The sequence below is a fragment of the Cetorhinus maximus genome, chromosome 10 (assembly GCF_964194155.1).
Source record: "Cetorhinus maximus chromosome 10, sCetMax3.hap1.1, whole genome shotgun sequence".
NCBI classification, from domain to species: domain Eukaryota; kingdom Metazoa; phylum Chordata; class Chondrichthyes; order Lamniformes; family Cetorhinidae; genus Cetorhinus; species Cetorhinus maximus.
The window spans coordinates 131,852,116-131,877,020 of NC_135888.1; the positions used below are offsets into that span (position 1 = coordinate 131,852,116).

A 24,905-nucleotide genomic window follows, 5' to 3' on the forward strand; every position below is an offset into this window, starting at 1 on the left:
TGTGAGAGGGTGGGGAGTTGGATGGGGAACAGTGTGTTTGAGAGGATGGTGGGTTGGATGTGGAATAGTATGTGTGTTAGAAAGGGTGGGGTGTTGAACGGGGAGCGGTGTGTGTGTGTGAGAGTGTGCGGAGTTGGATGGGGAGCGGTGTGTGTGTGTGAAAGGGTGGGGAGTTGGATGGGGAACAGTGTGTGTGTGAGAGGGTGGGGAATTGGATGGGGAACAGTTTGTGAGTGTGATTGTGTGGGGAGTTGGATGGGTTAGAGTGTGTGTGTGCGCGAGTGTGTGTGTGTTAGTGTGGAGAGTTGGATGGGGAACAGTTTGTGTGTGTCTGAGAGGGTGGGGAGTTTGATGGGGAACAATGTTTGTGTGTGTGTGTCTGTGTGTGAGAGAGAGAGAGTGGAGTGTTCGATGGCGTATAGTTCGTGTCAGATGGTGGGGACTTGAATGGAGTACAGAGTATGTGTGTGAGAGGGTGGAGAGTTGGATGGTGTACAATGTGTGTGTATGTGTGTGTTTGTGTGAGAGGTTGGGGACTTGTTGGAGAACAGTGTGTATGTGTGTGAGAGGTTGGGGAGTTGGATGGGGAACAGTGTGTGTGTGTGAGAGGGTGGGAAGTTGGATGGGGAAGAGTGCGTGTGTGTGAGAGGGTGGGGAGTTGGATGGGGAAGAGTGTGTGTGTGCGTGTGTGTGTGTGAGCGTATGGGGAGTTGGATGGGGAACAGTTTGTGTGTGTGTGAGAGGGTGGGGAGTTTGATGGGGAACAATATGTGTGTGCGTGTGAGAGAGAGAGGTTGAGGAGTTGGATGGGGATCACTGTGTGCGTGTAAGAGAGTGGGGAGTTGGATGGAAGACAGTCGGTGTGTGGGAGGGTGGTGTGTTGGTTGGGATATATTGTGTGTGTGTGTGTGTGTGTGTGTGAGAGAGAGAGAGAGAGTGGAGTGTTCGATGGCGTAAAATGGGTGTGAGATGGTGAGGACTTGGATAGGGTACAGAGTATATGTGTGAGAGGGTGGGGAGTTGACTGGGGAACAGTGTGTGTGTGTGTGTGTGTGTGTGTGTGAGAGAGAGAGAGAGTGGAGTGTTCGATGGCGTAAAATGGGTGTGAGATGGTGAGGACTTGGATAGGGTACAGAGTATATGTGTGAGAGGGTGGGGAGTTGACTGGGGAACAGTCTTGTGTGTGTGAGAGAGGGTGGGGAGTTGGATGGACAACATTGTGTGTGTGTTTGAGAGCTGGGGAGTTGGATGGGGAACAGTGTGTGTGTGAGAGGGTGGGGAGTTTGTTGGGGAACAGTGTGTATGTGTGAGAGGGTGGGGAGTTGGATGGGGAACAGTGTGTGTGTGAGAGATGGTGGGGAGTTTGTTGGGGAACAGTGTGTGTGTGTGTGTGTGTGTGTGTGAGAGAGGTTGGGGAGTTGGATGGGGAACAGTGTGTGCGTGTAAGAGAGTGGGGAGTTAGATGGAAGACAGTCGGTGTGTGGGAGGGTGGGGGTGTTTGATGGGATATAGCACATGTGTGTGTGTGTGAGAGAGAGAGAGAGAGTGGAGCGTTCGATGGTGTACAGTGGGTGTCAGATGGTGGGGACTTGGATGTGGTACAGAGTATGAGTGTGAGAGGGTGGGGAGTTTGTTGGGGAACAGCATGTGTGTGAGTGTGTGTGTGTGTGTGTGTGAGAGAGGTTGGGGAGTTGGATAGGGAAAGGGTGTGTGTGTGTGAGAGGGTGGGGAGTTGGATGGGGAACAGTGTGTGTGTGTGAGAGGGTGGAGAGTTGGATGGGGAACAGTGTGTGTGTGTGAGAGGTTGGGGAGTTGGATGGGGAACAGTGTGTGTGTGTGAGAGGGTGGGGAGTTGGATGGGGAACAGTGTGTGTGTGTGAGAGGGTGGGGAGTTGGATGGAGAACAGTGTGTGTGTGTGATAGGGTGGGGAGTTGGATGGGGAACAGTGTGTGTGTGTGATAGGGTGGGGAGTTGGATGGGGAACAGTGTGTGTGTGTGATAGGGTGGGGAGTTGGATGGGGAACAGTGTGTGTGTGTGAGAGGTTGGGGAGTTGGATGGGGAACAGTGTGTGTGTGTGAGAGGGTGGGGAGTTGGATGGGGAACAGTGTGTGTGATAGGGTGGGGAGTTGGATGGGGAACAGTGTGTGTGTGTGATAGGGTGGGGAGTTGGATGGGGAACAGTGTGTGTGTGTGAGAGGTTGGGGAGTTGGATGGGGAACAGTGTGTGTGTGTGAGAGGTTGGGGAGTTGGATGGGGAACAGTGTGTGTGTGTGATAGGGTGGGGAGTTGGATGGGGAACAGTGTGTGTGTGTGTGTGAGAGAGAGAGAGAGAGAGTGGAGTGTTCGATGGCGTACAATGGGTATCAGATGGTGGGAACTTGGATGGTGTACAGAGTATGTGTGTGAGAGGTTGGGGAGTTGGATGGGGAACAGTGCGTGTGTGTGAGAAGGTGCGGAGTTGGATAGGTTAAGGGTGTGTGTGTGTAAGAGTGTGGAGATTTGGATGGGGTACAGTGTGTGTGTGTGTGTGAGGTTGGGGAGTTGGATGGGGAACAGTGTGTGTGTGAGAGGGTGGGGAGTTGGATGGGATACAGTGTGTGTGTAAGAGGGTGGTGTTTTGGATGGGGTATAGCGCGATTGTGTGTGAGAGAGAGAGTGGAGTGTTCAATGGGGCACAGTGGCTGTGAGATGGTGGGGACTTGGATGGGGTACAGTGTATGTGTGTGAGAAGGTTGGGAGTAGGATGGGGAACTGTGTGTGTGTGTGTTTGTGTGTGGGTGGGTGGGGAGTTGGATGGGGAATAGTGTGTGTGTGAGAGGGTGAAGAGTTGGATGGGGAACAGTGTATGTGTGTGTGAGAGAGTGGGGAGTTGGATGGGGTACAATGTGTGTGTGTGTGTGTGTGAGAAAGGGTGGGGAGTAGGATGCGGAGCGGTGTGTGTGTGAGAGAGGGTGGGGAGTTGGATGGGGTACAATGTGTGTGTGTGTGTGTGTGAGAAAGGGTGGGGAGTAGGATGCGGAGCGGTGTGTGTGTGAGAGAGGGTGGGGAGTTGGATGGGGAAGAGTGTTTGTATGTGTGTGTGTGCGTGTGTGTGAGAGAGAGGTTGGGGAGTTGGATGAGGAAGAGTGTGTGCGTGTAAGAGAGTGGGGAGTTGAATGGAAGACAGTTGGTGCGTGGGAGGGTGGGGTGTTGGATGGGATATAGCGCGTGTTTGTGTGTGTGTGAGAGAGAGAGAGAGAGAGGAGTGTTCGATGGCGTACAGTGGGTGTGAGATGGTGGGCACTTGGATGGTGTACAGAGTATGTACGTGAGTGGGTGGGGAGTTGGATGGGGAATAATGTTTGTGTGTGAGAGGGTGGGGAATTGAATGGGGAACAGTGCGAGTGTGTGAGAGGGTGTGGAATTGGATAGGGAATGGTGTGTGTGTGTGAGAGTTTGGGGAGTTGGATGGGGAACAGTGTGTGTGAGAGGGTGGAGAGTTGGATGGGGTACAGTGTGTGTGTGTGAGAGTTTGGGGAGTTGGATGGGGAACAGTGTGTGTGAGAGGGTGGAAAGTTGGATGTGGAACAGTGTGTGTGTGTGAGAGGGTGGGGTTTTGGATGGGATTGGTGCGTGTGTGTGTGAGAGACAGAGAGTGGAGTGCTCGATGGGGTACAGTGGGTGTGACATGGTGGGGACTTGGAGGGGGAACAGTGTATGTGTGTGAGAGGGTGGGGATTTGGATGGGGATCAGTGTGTGTGTGTGTGTGTGTGTGTGAGAGAGAGGTTGGGGAGTTGAATGGGGAACAGTGTGTGTGTGTAAGAGAGTGGGGAGTTGGATGGAAGAAAGTCGGTGTGTGGGAGGGTGGGGAGTTGGATGGGGAACATTGTGTGTGTGTGAGAGAGGGTGGGGATTTGGATGAGTTACAGTGTGTGTGTGTGTCTGTGAGTGAGAGAGGGTGGGGAGTTGAATGGGGTACAGTGTGTGTGAGAGGGTTGGTAGTTGGATGGGGAACATTGTGTGTGTGAGAGAGGGTGGGGAGTTGGATGGAAGACAGTCAGTGTGTGGGAGGGTGGGGTGTTGGATGGGATATAGCGCGTGAGTGTGTGTGTGTGTGTGAGAGAGAGAGAGTGGAGCGTTCGATGGTGGACAGTGGGTGTGAGATGGTGGGGTCTTGGATGGGGTACAGAGTATGTGTGTGAGAGGGTGGGGAGTTGGATGGGGTACAGTGTGTGTGTGTGTGGGAGTAGGTGGGGAGTTGGATGGGGAACAGTGTGTGCTTGTGAGAGGGTGGGGAGTTGGATGGGGTACAGTGTGTGTGTGTGTGGGAGTGGGTGGGGAGTTGGATGGGGAACAGTGTGTGTGTGTGAGAGGGTGGGGAGTATGATGGGGTACAGTGTGTGTGTGTGAGAGGGTTTGCTGTTGGATGGGGTATAGCGCGCGTGTGTATGTGAGAGAGAGAGAGTGTGGAGTGTTCGATGGCATACAGTGGCTGTGAGGGAGAGGCTGGGGAGGTGGATGGGGCACAGTGTGTGTGTGTGTGAGAGGGTGGGGATTTGGTTGGGGTACAGTGTGTGTGTGTGTGTGTGAAAGGTTGGGGAGTTGGATGGGGAACAGTGTGTGTGTGAAAGGGTGATGTTTTGGATGGGATATAGCGCGTGTGTGTGTCAGAGATAGAGAGTGGAGTGTTCGATGGGGTACAGTGGGTGTGACATTGTGGGGACTTGGATGGGGTACAGTGTATGTGTGTGAGAGAGTGGGGAGTTGGATGGGGAACAGTGTGTGTGAGAGGGTGGGGAGTTGCATGTGGAACAGTGTGGGTGTGTGAGGGTGGTGTATTGGATGGGATATAGCGCGTGTGTGTGTGTGTGTGAGAGAGAGAGAGAGAGTGGAGTGTTCGATGGTGTGCAGTGGGTGTCAGATGGTGGGGACTTGGATGGGGTACAGAGTATGTGTGTGAGAGGGTGGAGAGTTGGATGGGGAACAGTGTGTGTGTGAGAGAGGGTGGGGAGTTTGTTGGGGAACAGTCTGTGTGTCTTTGTGTGTGAGAGAGAGGTTGGGGAGTTGAATGGAAGACAGTCGGTGTGTGGGAGGGTGGGGTGTTGCATGGGATATAGCGCATGTGTGTGTGTGTGTGAGTGTGTGTGAGAGAGAGTAAGAGAGAGAGAGTGGAGTGTTCGATGGGGTACAGTGGGTGTGAGATGGTGGGGACTTGGATGGGGTACAGAGTATGTGTGTGCGTGTGTGTGGGTGGGGAGTTGGATGGGGAACAATGTGTGTGTGAGAGGGTGAAGAATTTGATGGGGAACAGTGTGTGTGTTTGTGAGAGGGTGGGGAGTTGGATGGGTTACAATGTGTGTGTCTGTGTGTGTGTGTGAGAGGTTGGGGAGTTGGATGGGGAACAGTGTGTGTGTGCGAAAGAGTGGGGAGTTGGATGGGGAGCGGTGTTTGTGTGAGAGAGGCTGGAGAGTTGAATGGGGAACAGTGTGTGTGTTTGAGTGGATGGGGAGTTGGATGGGAACAGTGCGTGTGTGTGATTGGGTGGGGAGTTGGATGGGGAAATGTGTGTGTGTAAGAGAGGGTGGGGAGTTTTATGGGGAACAATGTGTGTGTGTGTGTGTGTGTGTGTGTGTGAGAGCGTGGAGAGTTGGATGGGGTACAGTGTGTGTGTGTGTGTGAGAGAGTTTGGGGCGTTGGTTGGAGGACAGTCGGTGTGTGGGAGGGTGGGGTGTTGGATGGGATATAGCGTGTGTGTGTGTGTGTGGGTGTGTGTGTGTGTGAGAGAGAGAGAGTGGAGTGTTCGATGGCGTACAGTGGGTGTGAGATGGTGGGGACTTGGATGGGGTACAGAGTATGTGTGTGAGAGGGTTGGGAGTTGGATGGGGAAGTGTGTGTGTGTGTGTGTGAGTTTGGGGAGTTGGATGAGGAACAGTGTGTTTGTGAGAGGGTGGAGGGTTGGATGTGGAACAGTGTGTGTGATGGGGTGGGGAGTTGGATGGGGAAGTGTGTGCGTGTGTGAGAGGGTGGGGTTTTGGATGGGATATAGCGCGTGTGTGTGTGAGAGATAGAGAGTGGGGTGTTCGATGGGGTACAGTGGGTGTGACATGGTAGGGAGTTGGATGGGGTACAGTGTATGTGTGTGAGAGGGTGGGGAGTTGGATGGGGAACAGTGTGTGTGTGTGAGCGGGTGGGGAGTAGGTTGGGGAACAGTGTATGTGTGTGAGAGGGTGGGGAGTTGGATGGGGAAGAGTGTGTGTGAGAGAGGTTGGGGAGTTGGATGAGGAAGAGTGTGTGCGTGTAAGAGAGTGGGGAGTTGGATGGAAGACAGTCGGTGTGTGGGAGGGTGGGGCTGTTGGATGGGATACAGCGTTTGTGTGTGTGTGAGAGAGAGAGAGAGTGGAGTGTTCGATGGCGTACAATGGATATCAGATGGTGGGAACTTGGATGGTGTACAGAGTATGTGTGTGAGAGGTTGGGGAGTTGGATGGGGAACAGTGCGTGTGTGTGAGCAGGTGCGGAGTTGGATAGGTAAAGGGTGTGTGTGTGTAAGAGTGTGGAGATTTGGATGGGGTACAGCGTGTGTGTGTGTGTGAGGTTGGGGAGTTGGATGGGGAACAGTGTGTGTGTGAGAGGGTGGGGAGTTGGATGGGATACAGTGTGTGTGAAAGAGGGTGGTGTTTTGGATGGGATATAGCGCGATTGTGTGTGAGAGAGAGAGTGGAGTGTTCGATGGGGCACAGTGGCTGTGAGATGGTGGGAACTTGGATGGGGTACAGTGTATGTGTGTGAGAAGGTTGGGAGTAGGATGGGGAACTGTGTGTGTGTGTGTGTTTGTGTGTGGGTGGGTGGGGAGTTGGATGGGGAATAGTGTGTGTGTGAGAGGGTGAAGAGTTGGATGGGGAACAGTGTATGTGTGTGTGAGAGAGTGGGGAGTTGGATGGGGTACAATGTGTGTGTGTGTGTGTGTGAGAAAGGGTGGGGAGTAGGATGCAGAGCGGTGTGTGTGTGAGAGAGGGTGGGGAGTTGGATGGGGAAGAGTGTTTGTATGTGTGTGTGTGCGTGTGTGTGAGAGAGAGGTTGGTGAGTTGGATGAGGAAGAGTGTGTGCGTGTAAGAGAGTGGGGAGTTGAATGGAAGACAGTCGGTGCGTGGGAGGGTGGGGCGTTGGATGGGATATAGCGCGTGTTTGTGTGTGTGTGTGAGAGAGAGAGAGAGAGAGGAGTGTTCGATGGCGTACAGTGGGTGTGACATGGTGGGGACTTGGAGGGGGAACAGTGTATGTGTGTGAGAGGGTGGGGATTTGGATGGGGATCAGTGTGTGTGTGTGTGTGTGTGAGAGAGAGGTTGGGGAGTTGAATGGGGAACAGTGTGTGTGTGTAAGAGAGTGGGGAGTTGGATGGAAGAAAGTCGGTGTGTGGGAGGGTGGGGAGTTGGATGGGATATATCGCGTGTGTTTGTGTGTGAGAGAGAGTGGAGAGTTTGATGGCGCATAGTGTGTGTGAGATGGTGGGGACTTGGATGGGGAACATTGTGTGTGTGTGAGAGAGGGTGGGGATTTGGATGAGTTACAGTGTGTGTGTGTGTGTGTGAGTGTGAGAGGGTTGGTAGTTGGATGGGGAACATTGTGTGTGTGAGAGAGGGTGGGGAGTTGGATGGAAGACAGTCGGTGTGTGGGAGGGTGGGGTGTTGGATGGGATATAGCGCGAGAGTGTGTGTGTGTGTGTGAGAGAGAGAGAGAGTGGAGCGTTCGATGGTGGACAGTGGATGTGAGATGGTGGGGTCTTGGATGGGGTACAGAGTATGTGTGTGAGAGGGTGGGGAGTTGGATGGGGTACAGTGTGTGTGTGTGTGGGAGTGGGTGGGGAGTTGGATGGGGAACAGTGTGTGTTTGTGAGAGGGTGGGGAGTTGGATGGGGTACAGTGTGTGTGTGTGTGGGAGTGGGTGGGGAGTTGGATGGGGAACAGTGTGTGTGTGTGAGAGGGTGGGGAGTATGATGGGGTACAGTGTGTGTGTGTGAGAGGGTTTGCTGTTGGATGGGGTATAGCACGCGTGTGTGTGTGAGAGAGAGTGTGGAGTGTTCGATGGCATACAGTGGCTGTGAGGGAGAGGCTGGGGAGGTGGATGGGGAACAGTGTGTGTGTGTGTGAGAGGGTGGAGAGTTGGATGGGGAACAGTGTGTGTGTGAGAGAGGGTGGGGAGTTTGTTGGGGAACAGTCTGTGTGTCTTTGTGTGTGAGAGAGAGGTTGGGGAGTTGGATGGAAGACAGTCGGTGTGTGGGAGGGTGGGGTGTTGCATGGGATATAGCGCATGTGTGTGTGTGTGTGTGTGTGAGAGAGAGAGAAAGAGAGTGGAGTGTTCGATGGGATACAGTGGGTGTGAGATGGTGGGGACTTGGATGGGGTACAGAGTATGTGTGTGTGTGTGTGTGGGTGGGGAGTTGGATGGGGAACAATGTGTGTGTGAGAGGGTGAAGAATTTGATGGGGAACAGTGTGTGTGTGTGTGAGAGGGTGGGGAGTTGGATGGGTTACAATGTGTGTGTCTGTGTGTGTGTGTGAGAGGTTGGGGAGTTGGACGGGGAACAGTGTGTGTGTGCGAAAGAGTGGGGAGTTGGATGGGGAACAGTGTGTGTGTGAGAAAGGGTGGGGAGTTGGATGGGGAGCGGTGTTTGTGTGAGAGAGGCTAGAGAGTTGAATGGGGAACAGTGTGTGTGTTTGAGTGGATGGGGAGTTGGATGGGGAACAGTGCGTGTGTGTGATTGGGTGGGGAGTTGGATGGGGAAATGTGTGTGTGTAAGAGAGGGTGGGGAGTTTTATGGGGAACAATGTGTGTGTGTGTGTGTGTGTGTGTGAGAGCGTGGAGAGTTGGATGGGGTACAGTGTGTGTGTGTGTGTGTGAGAGAGTTTGGGCTGTTGGTTGGAGGACAGTCGGTGTGTGGGAGGGTGGGGTGTTGGATGGGATATAGCGTGTGTGTGTGTGGGTGTGTGTGTGTGTGAGGGAGAGAGAGTGGAGTGTTCGATGGCGTACAGTGGGTGTGAGATGGTGGGGACTTGGATGGGGTACAGAGTATGTGTGTGAGAGGGTTGGGAGTTGGATGGGGAAGTGTGTGTGTGTGTGTGAGTTTGGGGAGTTGGATGAGGAACAGTGTGTGTGAGAGGGTGGAGGGTTGGATGTGGAACAGTGTGTGTGATGGGGTGGGGAGTTGGATGGGGAAGTGTATGTGTGTGTGAGAGGGGTGGGGTTTTGGATGGGATATAGCGCGTGTGTGTGTGAGAGATAGAGAGTGGGGTGTTCGATGGGGTACAGTGGGTGTGACATGGTAGGGAGTTGGATGGGGTACAGTGTATGTGTGTGAGAGGGTGGGGAGTTGGATGGGGAACAGTGTGTGTGTGTGAGAGGGTGGGGAGTAGGTTGGGGAACAGTGTGTGTGTGTGAGAGGGTGGTGTATTCAATGGGATATAGCGCGTGTGTGTGAGTGAGGGAGAGAGAGAGAGAGTGGAGTGTTCGATGGCGTGCAGTGGTGCAGTGGGTGTGAGATGGTGGGGACTTGGATGGGGTACAGAGTATGTGTGTGAGAGGGTGGGGAGTTGGATGGGAGATAGTGTGTTTGTGTGAGATGGTGGGGAGTTGGAGGGGGTACAGTGTGTGTGTGTTTGTGTGTGTGAGAGGTTGGGGAGTTGGATAGGGAAAGGGTGTGTGTGTGTAAGAGTGTGGGGAGTTGGATGGGGGATAGTGTGTGTGTGTGTGTGAGAGAGTTTGGGGAGTTGAATGGGGAACATTGTGTGTGTGAGGGGTTGGGGAGATGGATGGGGTACAGTGTGTTTGTGTGAGATGGTGGGGATTTGGAGGGGGTACAGTGTGTGTGTGTTTGTGTGTGTGAGAGGTTGGGGTGATGGATGGGGTACAGTGTGTTTGTGTGAGAGGTTGGGGAGTTGGATGGGGAACATTGTGTGTGTGAGGGGTTGGGGAGTTGGATGGGGTACAGTGTGTTTGTATGAGAGGTTGGGGAGTTGGATGGGGAACAGTGTGTGTGTGTGAGATGGTGGGGAGTTGGAGGGGGTACAGTGTGTGTGTGTGAGAGGGTGGGGAGTTGGATGGGGAACAGTGTGTGTGTGTGAGATGGTGGGGAGTTGGAGGGTGTACAGTGTGTGTGTGTTTGTGTGTGTGAGAGGTTGGGGAGTTGGATAGGGAAAGGGTGTGTGTGTGTAAGAGTGTGGGGAGTTGGATGGGGGATAGTGTGTGTGTGTGAGAGGGTGAAGTCTTGGATGGGGTACAGTGTGTGTGTGTGTGTGTGAGAGGGTGGAGAGCTGGATGGGGAACAGTGTGTGTGTGTGTGTGTGTGTGTGTGAGAGAGTTTGGGGAGTTGAATGGGGAACATTGTGTGTGTGAGGGGTTGGGGAGATGGATGGGGTACAGTGTGTGTGTGTGTGAGGGTTTGCTGTTGGATGGGGTATAGCGTGTGTGTGTGTGTGTGTGAGAGACAGAGTGTGGAGTGTTCGATGGCATACAGTGGGTGTGCGGCAGAAGCTGGGGAGTTGGATGGGGAACAGTGTGTGTGTGGGAGAGGCTGGGGAGTTGGATGTGGAACAGCGTTAGTCTGTGAGAGGGTGGGGAGTTGGATGGGGAACACTGTGTGTGAGAGGTTGGAACGTTGGGTGGGGAACAGTGTGTGTGTGTTAGAGGGTGGGGAGTTGGAGGGGGTACAATGTCTGTGTGTTTGTGTGTGTGAGAGGTTGGGGAGATGGATGGGGTACAGTGTGTGTGTGAGAGAGAGGTTGGGGAGTTGGATGGGGAACAGTGTGTGTGTGTGAGAGGGTTTGCTGTTGGATGGGGTATAGCGCGTGTGTGTGTGTGAGAGAGAGAATGTGGGGAGGTGGATGGGGAACAGTGTTAATCTGTGAGAGGTTGGGACGTTGGGTGGGGAACAGTGTGTGTGTGTGAGAGGGTGGGGATTTGGTTGGGGTACAGTGTGTGTGTGTGTGTGTTTGTGTGAAAGGTTGGGGAGTTGGATGGGGAACAGTGTGTGTGTGTGAGAGAGGGTAGGGAGTTGGATGGGGAACAGTGTGTGTGTGTGAGAGGGTGGGGATTTGGTTGGGGTACAGTGTGTGTGTGTGTGTGTTTGTGTGAAAGGTTGGGGAGTTGGATGGGGAACAGTGTGTGTGTGTGAGAGAGGGTAGGGAGTTGGATGGGGAACAGTGTGTGTGTGTGAGAGATGGTGGGGAGTTGGATGGAGAACAGTGTGTGTGAGTGGTGGTGGGGAATTGGATGGGGAACTGTGTGTGTGTGAGGGGGTGGGGAGTTGGATGGGGAACTGTGTGTGTGTGTGAAAGGGTGATGTTTTGGATGGGATATAGCACATGTGTGTGTGAGAAATAGAGAGTGGAGTGTTCGATGGGGTACAGTGGGTGTGACATTGTGGGGACTTGGATGGGGTACAGTGTATGTGTGTGAGAGGGTGGGGAGTTGGATGGGGAACAGTGTGTGTATGTGTGTGTGTGTGTGCGAGGTTGGGGAGTTGGATGTGGAACAGTGTGGGTGTGTGAGGGTGATGTATTGGATGGGATATAGCGCGTGTGTGTGTGTGTGAGAGAGAGAGTGTGGAGCGTTCGATAGTGTGCAGTGGGTGTGAAATGGTGGGGACTTGGATGGGGTACAGAGTATGTTTGTGAGAGGGTGGGGAGTTGGATGGGGAACAGTGTGTGTGTGAGAGAGGGTGGGGAGTTTGTTGGGGAACAGTCTGTGTGTCTTTGTGTGTGAGAGAGAGGTTGGGGAGTTGGATGGAAGACAGTCGGTGTGTGGGAGGGTGGGGTGTTGGATGTGATATAGTGCGTGTGTGTGTGTGAGAGAGAGAGAGAGAGAGAGAGAGTGGAGTGTTCAATGGGGTACAGTGGGTGTGAGATGGTGGGGACTTGGATGGGGTACAGAGTATGTGTGTGTGTGTGTGTGTGGGGAGTTGGATGGGGAACAGTGTGTGTGTGAGAGGGTGAAGAATTCAATGGGGAACAGTGTGTGTGTGTGTGAGAGGGTGGGGAGTTGGATGGGTTACAATGTGTGTGTCTGTGTGTGTGTGAGAGGTTGGGGAGTTGGATGGGGAACAGTGTGTGTGTGAGAAAGGGTGGGGAGTTGGATGGGGAGCGGTGTTTGTGTGAGAGAGGCTGGAGAGTTGGATGGGGAACAGTGGGTGTGTGTTTGAGTGGATGGGGAGTTGGATGGGGAACAGTGCGTGTGTGTGAGAGGGTGGAGTGTTGGATGAGGAACAGTGTGTGTGTGTGATTGGGTGGGGAGTTGGATGGGGAAATGTGTGTGTGTAAGAGAGGGTGGGGAGTTGGATGGGGAACAATGTGTGTGTGTGTGTGTGTGAGAGCGTGGAGAGTTGGATGGGGTACAGTGTGTGTGTGACAGAGTTTGGGGAGTTGGTTGGAAAACAGTCGGTGTGTGGGAGGGTGGGGTGTTGGATGGGATATAGCGTGTGTGTGTGTGGGTGTGTGTGTGTGTGAGAGAGAGAGAGTGGAGTGTTCGATGGCGTACAGTGGGTGTGAGATGGTGGGGACTTGGATGGGGTACAGAGTATGTGTGTGAGAGGGTGGGGAAGTGTTTGTGTGTGTGAGAGGGTGGGGAGTTGGATGGGGAACAATTTGTGTGTGATGGGGTGGGGAGTTGGATGGGGAAGTGTGTGTGTGTGTGAGAGGGTGGGGTTTTGGATGGGATATAGCGCGTGTGTGTGTGAGAGATAGAGAGTGGGGTGTTCGATGGGGTACAGTGGGTGTGACATGGTAGTGTGTTGGATGGGGTACAGTGTATGTGTGTGAGAGGGTGGGGAGTTGGATGGGGAATAGTGTGTGTGTATGTTTGTGTGTGTGTGTGAGAGGGTGGGGAGTTGGATGGGGAATAGTGTGTGTGTATGTTTGTGTGTGTGTGTGTGTGAGAGGTTGGGGAGTTGGATGGGGAACAGTGCATGTGTGTGTAAGAGGGTGAGGAGTTGGATGTGGAATAGTGTATGTCTGAGAGGGTGCAGAGTTGGATGGGGAACAGTGTGTTTGTGAGGGGCTGGGGAGTTAGATGGGGAACAGTGTGTGTGTTTGAGAGGTTGGGGAGTTCGATGGGGAACATTGTGTGTGTGAGGGTTTGGGGAGTTGGATGGGGAACAGTGTGTGTGTTTGAGAGGGTGGGGAGTTGGTTGGGGTGCAGTGCGTGTGTGAGAGAGGGTGGGGAGTTGGATGGGGAACAGTGTGTGTGTGTGTGTGTGAGAGAGGGTGGGGAGTTGGATGGGGAACAGTGTGTGTGTGTGTGTGTGTGTGAGAGAGGGTGGGGAGTTGGATGGGGAACAGTGTGTGTGTGAGAGAGGGTGGGGAGTTGGATGGGGAACAGTGTGTATGTGAGAGAGGGTGGGGAGTTTGAGGGGGTACAATGTGTGTGCGTTTGTGTGTGTGAGATGTTGTGGAGTTGGATGGGGAAAAGTGTGTGTGTGAGAAAGGGTGGGGAGTTGGATGGGGTACAGTGTGTGTGTGATAGAGGGTGGGGAGTCGGATGGGGTACAGTGTGTGTGTGATAGAGGGTGGGGAGTTGGATGGGGAACAGTGTGTGTGATAGAGGGTGGGGAGTTGGATGGGGTACAGTGTGTGTGTGTGATAGGGTGGGGAGTCGGATGGGGTACAGTGTGTGTGTGATAGAGGGTGGGGAGTTGGATGGGGAACAGTGTGTGAGAGAGGGGTTGGGGATTTGGATGGGGAACAGTGTGTGTGAGAGAGGGTGGGAAGTTGGATGGGGAACAGTGTGTGAGAGAGGGGTTGGGGATTTGGATGGGGTACAGTGTGTGTGAGAGAGGGTGGGGAGTTGGATAGGGTACAGAGTGTGTGAGAGAGAGGGTGGGGAGTTGGATGGGGAACAGTGTGTGAGAGAGAGGGTGGGGAGTCGGATGGGGTACAGAGTGTGTGAGAGAGGGGTTGGGGATTTGGATGGGGAACAGTGTGTGTGAGAGAGGGTGGGGAGTTGGATGGGGAACAGTGTGTGTGAGAGAGGGTGGGGAGTTGGATGGGGAACAGTGTGTGTGAGAGAGGGTTTGGGGATTTGGATGGGGAACAGTGTGTGTGAGAGAGAGGGTGGGGAGTCGGATGGGGAACAGTGTGTGAGAGAGGGGTTGGGGATTTGGATGGGGAACAGTGTGTGTGATAGAGGGTGGGGAGTCGGATGGGGAACAGTGTGTGAGAGAGGGGTTGGGGATTTGGATGGGGAACAGTGTGTGTGAGAGAGAGTGGGGAGTTGGATGGGGAACAGTGTGTGTGAGAGAGGGTGGGGAGTCGGATGGGGAACAGTGTGTGTGAGAGAGGGTGGGGAGTTGGATGGGGAATAGTGTGTGTGTGTGAGTGAGAGGGTGGGGAGTTGGATGGGATACTGTGTGTGTGTGTGAGAGGGTGGGGAGTTGGATTGGGAACAGTGGGCAGAATTTTGCGTTGTGTGTGGGCACGCTCGAGTGTAAAATTGTGCAGAATGATGTCAGTGAGCGACCCACGAGATTTTGGTTGCTGGGCGCGAGCTGGATTTGGAACCATGCCTGCCATTAGTTAAGAGGCCAGTTCAGGCTATTAAAATGGTAATTGACGCCGATTTTACGTTGGCCGTGATTTTGCACTCATCGCGCATGCAAAACGGGCAGGCGGACAGACGATAATTTACAAAACCTCAACGACGGGCATGATGAAAAGGGTCAACAGCATTGCCAGTGTGAATGGTGGAGTTTGGTAGACAGTTTGCTGCTGGTGACTTAATGGTCCTTGGCTTCATCTCTGTTTGGAGTTTCATTCTTAGCATTTCCAGGCTTCATTGCAGCACTCATTACTGTCTGCCAGTACCCCTGAGGATTCAGACCGTGTGGACCCTTCCAGGTATCAGACAGCCTTCCGTTACCCTGGGAATGGGGATTGTGGTCTCCACTGTAGACACTTCCTCTGAGGAGGAAGAGAGGGGCAGAAGGGAGAGGAGGCCAGGTGTCACTATGCAGCTTCCAGTGCAGGGACCTGTGGGGGGAGAGGCGCAGGCACAAGGGGCACAGGATCAGCAGGTAGTCCAAGGTGGAAGGGGCCGCAGAAGACGCCACTATCCCTGCTGCCAGGGTTTACAGGCAGCGATGCAGCTACCTCAATATGACCAAGGTGCAATGCCGAAGGAGGTTCTGCCTCTCAAAGGGGACTGTGACCTCCAATTGCCAGATGATTGGGCCTGAGATCAGCTCTGACTGTGTAGGCGGACACCCCATGCCAGTGGCTCTGAAGGTTACAGTGGCCTTCAAACTCTGTGTCTCTGGCTCAGTGGGGAATCTGTGTGGAGTCTCCCAATCAGTTGTCCACAGTTGCGTCCAGTTGGTGACAGAATTTCTATTCGGGTAGGTATTGACTTTCATTCATTTCTGTACGAGCGAGGCCAGCCAGGCTGAGTGAGCCAGAGGCTTTGCAGCGATTGCTGGGTTCCCCCACATCCAGAGTGCAATTGACTGCACACATGTGGCCATCAAGGTGCCAGCGGGTCAGCCGGGTGCCTTTGTCAACAGGAAGTGATTCCACCCTACAAACATCCAGATAGTGTGTGACCACAGGATGCAGACTCTGCAAGTCTGTGCAAGGTACCCAGGCAGCTCCCATGACACGTACATCCTGAGACATTCCCATGCGCCGAGGCTGTTCAATGCTCCAGCCCGACTGGATGGATGGCTGCTGGGTGACAGGGCTATCCATTGAAAAGGTGGCTTATGATGCTTCTCTGCCACTCAAGAACAGAGGCAGAGCAGGAGTACAATAGGAGTCACGCCTCCACAAGAGCGGTGATAGAGAGGACCAAAGGTTTCCTGAAGACTCACTTCCGATGCCTGGACCATTCAGGGGGGCAGTACAATACCCCCCAGAGTGGGTGTCACTGATAGTGGTTGCATGCTGCACTCTCCACAATCTGGCACTGGCAAGGGGGGTCCCATTGGGGGAAGAGGATCCTGATGCAGCTGCACAGGCCACAGAGGCTGAATCCAGTAGTGAGTCAGAAGAGGAGCACGGTGAGGAGAACGCTGAGGGTGTGGAGGCAGACCTCGGTAACCTCCAGGGAGGCAGGGACACCAGGGATCCAATGCTCCTTCAACTAGGCTGCCAAATAAGCGCTACCAGCTCATGCCAGGGCTACCTCCTCCATCTCGATGTCTGAATTGACCCTTTGTGAGGGGCATGGACAGGGTGGATAGGGAGCAGCTGTTCCCCTTAGTTGAAGGGTCAGTCACAAGGGGGCATAAGTTCAAGGTGAGGGGCAGGAGGTTTAGGGGGGATGTGAGGAAAAACTTTTTTACCCAGAGGGTGGTGACGGTCTGGAATGCACTGCCTGGGAGGGTGGTGGAGGCGGGTTGCCTCACATCCTTTAAAAAGTGCCTGGATGAGCACTTGGCACGTCATAACATTCAAGGCTATGGGCCAAGTGCTGGTAAATGGGATTAGGTAGGTAGGTCAGGTGTTTCTCACGTGTCAGTGCAGACTCGATGGGCCGAAGGGCCTCTTCTGCACTGTGATTCTGTGATTTCCTTTGACCCCAAAGTCCACTCAGTGCCTGTGCAATAACATTCAAGCCACCCACATCCAGCATTACACACTGGCGTATCCTGCACCACATTAAATAAAGAAGGTGAAACATACTCAGGCCATTACGACAAAGGAGAATTTATCTCATTTTGACGTTCCAAATAAATTAACACAACCTCCTCCGATCTTCAACCCCAGACCAGTTAAAATAAACAAAACATTGCACAACAGGAGATTAACCGTGACCAGTACCTCTTATGCTCATGGTGCCTTAAACTTACGTTTGCAAGTGCAATGTCTAGGTGCCCCCTCCTCACTGGCACCAGCATTGGGGACAGCCTGCTGATTCTGCTGTCCTGTTGGCCTTGATGACCTTGCCGGCCGTCCTCAGGCCTGTGGAGCCTGTGCTGGCCCTGCCTGGGAGGGAGTGACCAGTGCCACAGCTGGCATCTCCCCAGTTGCCTCAGCCTCATCGGATGTCACGGTCACTGGCAGAGGGGCAGAGGAGCTGCTTCCATCATCCCGAGTGCCCTGAGAGGAGGCCACAGAGACGACAGGCAGCTCATGCGCCAACGTTAGGTCACTCTGGACCTCTCTGCTTGCCATTGGTGGATGGGCACCTAGCTGGGATACTGGGTGCCTCATCCATCTCCCACATTGACACTGACCACCTGAGGTCAGTGCCTGTATGAGGGTTTGCAGGTCCGAGCACAACCCCAGGAACCCCCTGATTCTGTCCCTGGAGCTGCCTCTCTATGAGAGTCTCCACTCTCTCAATGGAGGAGGCAATGTGCTCGGCCAGAGGGTCAACGCAGTGCACACGCTCCGCATGGACTCCTCCATCACAGAGACCATGGCACGCAGACCCTTATGGATCTCCGCCAGATCCTCCCGCACATCTCGCTGGACATCCAGCATCTGCCGCCTAATGGACGACTCCAGAGGCTCATCGTCTGCCTGTCACTCAGCATCGTCCTGGTCCCCAGCAGTCCTCCGACTGTCGGCATCCTGGGCACCCTCTGCCTCCACCTGCACCTCAAGCGAGTGTGAAGTGCCCTCACCGCAGTGCACCAATATTCTAGCCGTCGATCAAATGCCCACCAAGGTGCTAGTATCTGCGCTGGTGTCTGGTTCAGAGAGTGGGTAGGGCACAGGTGCATCTGGAGCCTGGCAGTCCTCTGGCATCAGGGGTGAGCATTCAGGGTCCTGCGATTGGGTGCGTGGTGGAAAACCTAATGGAGAACAATGATATGTCATTAGTTTCAGTCATCGCACTGTCACTGTGCATGCCAGGCACCCTGGTGAGACAATGGAGATCTGCATCATGGTGCCATCATCTTTCAATGATCAATGGGGAATCCAGTTTTGAGGCTCCCATCAATGATGAGACTACATGAGAAACAATGTTTGCACCATCCAAAACTCTCACCTCTGTGCACTGCACTCTTATTTTCGTCTAACAACCCAGCCTCTCTGTGGCCGATTGACCGAGGTGTGTGTCATCTCTCCAGCTCCAAGGCAGCCTGCTCGTACCTCGTGAGGATTAGGAGGTTTTGGGGGCCTCCGCTGGTCTGCGACCCTTCAATGTTGTTATGGGTCGTCTTCTCCTGAAAGGACAGAGGAGCATTGATCAGTCCACTCTCTACCTGCAGCGCCATTGCAGCCTGGCCTACCCCACCTGAGGAGCACCTCGCAGGGCACATCCAAGTCATAGCCCTTGAGCCACAAGGCACTCAGTCCAAGAAGCCAGGGCTCACCCTATTGGCCAGCTCTGGTGCCACTGACAGTTGGCACTCAGACTCTAACACCCCTGAGTTCCATGGGGGCGGTGGGGGGGGCGGGGGGGCAGACCTTAACACTTCAACACATCGATCCGTGCCAACACGGTACTCACCCTTCCTGAGTGCAGCAGGCTGTTAAACCTCGTGTGGCACTGTACCCAGGTGTGCCGCAAAGCGTCGTGGCTGCTGACCCGGGCTGCCACCTCCTCCCAAGCTCTTTTTGTCAGGTGTAGTGACCTCCTCCTTCCATCTCTGGGGGACAAGGGTGTCCCTCCTGGCAGCCACCTCCTCCAGGAGAACCGCGAGGTACTCATCCGAAAACCGGGGGGGACCGATTGCCCACCTGACGCCTTCCCGCCTGGCGTCTGCAACAGGACTGGAAGCCGTCATTTCCTGTTGACAACACCAAAGATGTCTTCTTCGCTGGAGACTTTCCAGGGGCTGTGTGAGCCATTGTAAACCAGCAGCTGGGTCACCACTCGACCCAGCAGCCGATAGGCCCCCGCCCCCTTTCGGCTCTTCCCGACTAGTGAGGAGCAGCGTTTCACTCTGGGCGGGCTTTAATTGGCCCTCCTGTGTGATATCCTGGTGAGGGGGCTGATCGCAGGTGGCAGCCCATTTCCCGGCCACTCCCGGCCCACCAGCCACACCAACCAAAATTCTGCCCGGTGTGTGTGTGAGAGGGTGGGGAGTTAGATGGGGTACAGTATGTGTGTGTGAGAGGGTGGGGAGTTGGATGGGGTACAGTGTGTGAGAGAGGGTGGGGAGTTGGATGGGGTACAGTGTGTGTGTGTGAGAGGGTGGGGAGTTGGATGGGGTACAGTGTGTGAGAGAGGGTGGGGAGTTGGATGGGGTACTGTGTGTGTGTGTGTGTGTGAGGGTGGGGAGTTGGATGGGGTACAGTGTGTGTGTGTGAGAGGGTGGGGAGTTGGATGGGGTACAGTATGTGTGTGTGAGAGGGTGGGGAGTTGGATGGGGTACAGTGTGTGTGTGTGAGGGTGGGGAGTTGGATGGGGTACAGTGTGTGAGAGAGGGTGGGGAGTTGGATGGGGTACAGTGTGTGTGAGAGGTTGGAGAGTTGGATGGGGAACAGTGTGTGTGCATGAGAGGGTGAGGAGTTGGATGGGGTACAGTGTGTGTGTGAGAGGGTGGGGAGTTGGATGGGGTACAATGTGTGTGAGAGGGTGGGGAGTTGGTGTACAGTGTGTGTGTGTCTGTGTGTGTGTGGGTGGAGAGTTGAGTGTGATGAACACTGTACGATGCAGAAATAGACACCCACACACGCACCCTTGCTTCTGCAGCTTCTACACCGATGTCTACATGAGGACAGCAAACACCATTTAGATTGTACACTGACACACACACTGTACATACAAACAATATGCCTTCAGCATACACATACGGCCCGCCCACACACAACACAGAGCACCGCTCAGACGCAGGGTGCACACAAAACTCCTACTCAATCTTAGAGCGATGCACACACCTACATTCATGCTCACACTCAGCCACTGACAGACTGTGACAAAGAAGCAAACGCCAATGTATTGCACAGCCTGCACACATTCCTGTCCTGTGGTTTCCGCTGTGAATCTCACTGGCACCTGATGCACAATGTAAAGGGCTGGGGGGGTCGGTTAGGGGCAGGGCCCTGAGGCTTTGCCCACCTCATGTTTGCAGCTTGCCCACTGTTAACGTTAACCCTTCAAACCCCCCACCCACCCCAACCTCACCTCTGCAGTGATGTCCCTCTGTTAACCCTTTGAGTACCATCAGCGTGTCAACAGGCGGGGGACAAGGATTTCACCCTTTTTTTGCTGCCCTGCACTGAGATGACCACACCGAACGGGTGGGGGGGGGAGGAATTCTCTCTCTGACCAGCAACAAGACCTAATGCTCCAATTCTGAGACAGCTCTTTGCTGCCTCTCTGCTCTGGCCAACCCGACAGCCGGGGGGGGCTTTTATTTTGTGTGGTTGGAGTGGGGGTGGGGAGGGGTGATGTTAATCCAAGCCCCCCTCCCCCCCTCGGCACAAGCAGATCCCAGTGACTGACCCACCCCACCCCCCCACCCCACCCCCCACACCCCACCCCCCACACCCCACACCCCCCACCCCTCACACCCCACACCACACCCCACACCCCCCACACTCCACATCCCCCACCACACCCCCCCACCCCACCCCCCACACCTCACACCCCACACCACACCCCACACCCCCCACACCCCACACCCCCCACCACCCCGGCACAAGCAGATCCCAGTGACTGACCCACCCCACCCCCCACACCCCACCCCCCACACCCCACACCCCCCACACCCCCCCACCCCACCCCCCACACCCCACACCCCCCACACCCCCCACCCCCCACACCCCACCCCACCCCCCACACCCCCCACACCCCCCACATCCCACCCCCCACACCCCACACCCCCCACACCCCACACCCCCCACCACCCCGGCACAAGCAGATCCCAGTGACTGACCCACCCCACCCCCCCACCCCCCACAGCCCCCACCCCACACCCCCCACACCCCCCACCCCCCACCCCCCCCACCCCCACCCCCCCCACCCCCCACACCCCACACCCCCCACACCCCACACCCCCCACACCCCCCACCCCCACACCCCCCACCCCCCACCCACCCCCCACCCCACACCCCCCCCACCCCACACCCCCCTCACCCCACACCCCACACCCCACACCCCCCACACCCCCCACACCCCACACCCCCCACACCCCACACCCCCCACACCCCCCACACCCCACACCCCCCACACCCCACACCCCCCACCGGGGTGGGCGCCGAGAGACAAGGACAGTAAAATCAGGGGCTCCAGCAAGACAGAGAAAAATCAGGCGCAGCGTGAAAGAGGCGGGCGACCCATTCCACCCGCTTTCAATATTCCATTGCTTTAATGCCCCCACCCACCCTCACCCACCACCCCCACCCCCACCCCCCCAACCACCCACCACCACCCCCACCCACCCCCACCCACCCCCACCCCCAACCACCCCCACCCACCCCCACCCCCACCCACCCCCTCAACCCACCCCCACCCACCCCCCCAACCACCCCCCCAACCACCCACCCCCACCCCCAACCACCCCCACCCACCCCCACCCCCAACCACCCCCACCCACCCCCACCCCCACCCACCCCCCCAACCCACCCCCACCCACCCCCCCAACCACCCCCCCAACCACCCACCCCCACCCCCAACCACCCCCACCCCCACCCCCCCAACCACCCACCACCACCCCCACCCACCCCCACCCCCAACCACCCCCACCCACCCCCACCCCCACCCACCCCCCCAACCCACCCCCACCCACCCCCAACCACCCCCCCAACCACCCACCCCCACCCCCAACCACCCCCAACCACCCCCACCCCCCCCCAACCCACCCCCACCCACCCCCCCAACCACCCACCACCACCCCCACCCACCCCCACCCCCAACCACCCCCACCCACCCCCACCCCCACCCACCCCCCCCAACCACCCCCCCGCCCCCGCTCCCGCTGAACCTCCAGGTGCCCTTGAAGCATTGGAATAAATTTGCCTCTTCAAGACGAGCCTCATTTCACCCCCACACTCCCCCTCCCCCTCCCCCCACAAAGGGCAAATTCAGGAGCTGCCAGAGGAAGCTAAAAGGGAAGCCCCTTCGGCCCGTCCAGCCCGTGCTAGCTCTCTGGTGGAGATGTCCCAATTCAGCCTCTCTCCCCTCCCTCCCTCCCTCTCTCCCTCTCTCTCTCCCCCCCCTCCCTCTCTCTCTCCCCTCCCTCCCTCTCTCTCTCCCTCCCCTCCCTCTCTCCCTCTCTCTCTCCCCTCCCTCCCTCTCCCCGCCCACCCAGCCCTGGAAATGTCCCCCTTTCCAAAAAAAAAACCTCAAGACCTCAAGATTGCCGAAGAAGCTTTGAGGCGCCCGGGGGAATCCAACTCTTGCCCCAATGCACACCTGTGACTCCTAAACATTGTGGCTCTCGGCGCTGACTTTGTCTGTCCACCACCCCCATCCCTCCCAGACCACACCCGGTGCAACTTTCCCACACAGTTGCAGCATTTTACAATTTTCCCACACAGGACGACAGCCCACGCCAGGGTGAGGGTGAGGGTTAGGGTGAGGGTGAGGGTGAGGGTTAGGGTTAGGGTGAGGGTGAGGGTGAGGGAGGAGGAAAGGAACATTTTCTCTCTCTCCCTCTCTCTCTCGTTAAAACGTGCAACCTGTTCGAAAAGCTGTCACTGTGAAGTCTGGCTCCAACACAATCAGAACAGGAATGTCAGTAAAACCTTACCCCGAGCCGACAGTTTCTTTGTGTTGATGATCTTCGCCGCATATTCCTGTCCAGATAGAATCTTAACGCACCGTTTTACAATGGAGAAAGCTCCCCTGAAATCACCAACCCAACATGTTTCAGTTTATTAACAAGAAGCAGACACACACATACACATACACACACATATATATATATATATATACATACACACACAGGTATATACATACACACCACACATACACATATACACACACACACACATATACACACACACACACGATATATACACACACACACATACACAGATATATACATACACACACACATACACACACAGATATATATACACACACACACACAGATATATACACACACACACAGATATATACACACACACACAGATATATACACACACACATACACTCACATACACACACACATATATACAGATATAAACACACACACACACATATATATACACACACATACACACACACACACATACACACAGATATATACACACACACCCACAGTCACACACACACACATATATAAAGTAAAACTAGAAGGCTAATGAAGACAGTTTGCAAGATTAGTCCCTTACTTTCCCAGCTCTTCATACATCTGGTACTCCTCGCTGAATCGAGTGCATATTATTGTGGCCATTCTGTCGGTATGACTCCTTCCCCAAGCTGCTTCTGCTGGGCTCTCTCTCTCTCTCTCTCTGTGTATCTCCCTCTCTCTTTGCAAAGGCGAGAGTCTCGGAGGTGGATTTGATTGACAGCTCACTACATGGGAAAAAAAATAAAGACAGAAAATCCAACCAGTACAAACCTCACTAGTTGGTGTATTTTTTCTTTCCACCTCCCCCCCCTTCCCTACCCTTCCCTACCTCAGCATTATTCTCCTCCCTTTCTCCATCTGTTTCCAAGGCAACCACAACCAGAGCTTCACAAAAGCTGCCTTGACACTTTGAATACTGGCTGCAGCCTCCACACTCACGTGTAAAGAGAGAAGGAAACGGGGAAACCGACAGGCTGTGGGTGAAAATCATTATTTTTTTTTTTAATATTTAAAAACCTTCCTGTAAATTAAACCGAGGGCTAAAAGATCCCACTCCCCGGACACCTCTTTCTGCCAAACGCAGCAGTGACTGCGAATTGTGGTAAGGGGGTGGATCAACTATCACTGGGCTGGGAATCAGCGAGATGAAAGATTTGCATTTCTATAGCCACCTTTCATGGCCACCTGGCACCCTAAGGCAATTTTCAGCCGATGAAGTACTTTTGAAGTATAAGACACTTGTTGTAATGGACAAAGCGTGGTGCAAATTGGCGCACAGCAAGCTCCCATACAGCCATGTGATGTGATGTGATGTGAGGGAGATCTCCCCCCTGCTCTTCTTCCAAACAGTAGCCACAGGATCTTTCCAATCCACCTGAGTTGGCAGGTGGAGCCTCGGCTTTAAGGCTGCGCTGCAGTGTTGCCTAGATTTTCATGCCTGAGGTTGGATATGAATGAATGCAGGGCCCCTCCAGTTCAAGGTTGGGGGGGTGGTGGGCTGCCCACCAAACCACAGAGGCCATAGTTAGAGAGAAGCAGCTTTATCGCCAATTGAGAGAATGTAGCTTTAAGTAGTTCATGAGTTCGACTGATTGCTCTAAATGGGATTAAAGCACTAAACTCCTTCTTGTTATCTGTAATGTCTCCTGCAGCATCTTTGTCATGATGTAGGGCCACACTTGATATTGTTGTTTGAACAGGTTTTAATGAGGGATCCGAGATTGTTTCAAAGACCCGACCTTCCTTTCACCTCTCCCTGGATTTCACGGCAATCTTCCTTCCTCTAGTTTGGTTAATGATTCCCTATTCCAAGTTTTACCCCGACAGGTCAGTCAAAGCTTCACATCTCCCCTCCGCCCCACTCCATGTCACCCCAGCATCTTCACCGTGTCACTTTAAGACTCGCTGCAGAGACACCAATTCAAGGTCACTCCCAGCTGCTCAGAAGTGTGATGTGCCTCTCCCCGTCCCTCCATCTCCCCCTCCCTCCATCTCTCCCGCAATCTCCACCTTGAGTGTTGCTGAAAAACAGAGACGTGTCAAGGCTCTTCCTCTTGCAATCATCAGGATACTCCACAAGAATACCAATAAAAGGGGAAAGCAACAATTTATACTGTACGTGAAGAGAGCGCCGGCTGGTTGGCAAGTGGACTCTGATTGATAGAATCTCCGCCTTCCTCTGCCCCTCCTCCCTCTGTCCCCACCTTCCTTAGCCTCCCGGTCACTCTGACTTAACCTACCCCTGT

General features: G+C 54.7%; 1 protein-coding gene across 1 annotated transcript in view; it reads right to left on the reverse strand.

The window, feature by feature from the left end:
• The window catches only part of LOC144686030 (calcium/calmodulin-dependent protein kinase type II subunit alpha), a 226,952-nt gene extending 203,565 nt beyond the window's left edge, over window positions 1–23,387 (reverse strand). Inside the window, exons 1-2 of the mRNA XM_078551175.1 lie at window positions 23,201–23,387; window positions 22,615–22,709 (exon numbers count right to left, since the gene is read on the reverse strand). Coding sequence (XP_078407301.1) covers window positions 22,615–22,709; window positions 23,201–23,262 — 157 coding nt within the window. The 5' untranslated portion in view covers window positions 23,263–23,387. The remainder of the gene's footprint in view (window positions 1–22,614; window positions 22,710–23,200) is intronic.
• Between the last annotated feature and the right edge of the window lie 1,518 nt (window positions 23,388–24,905).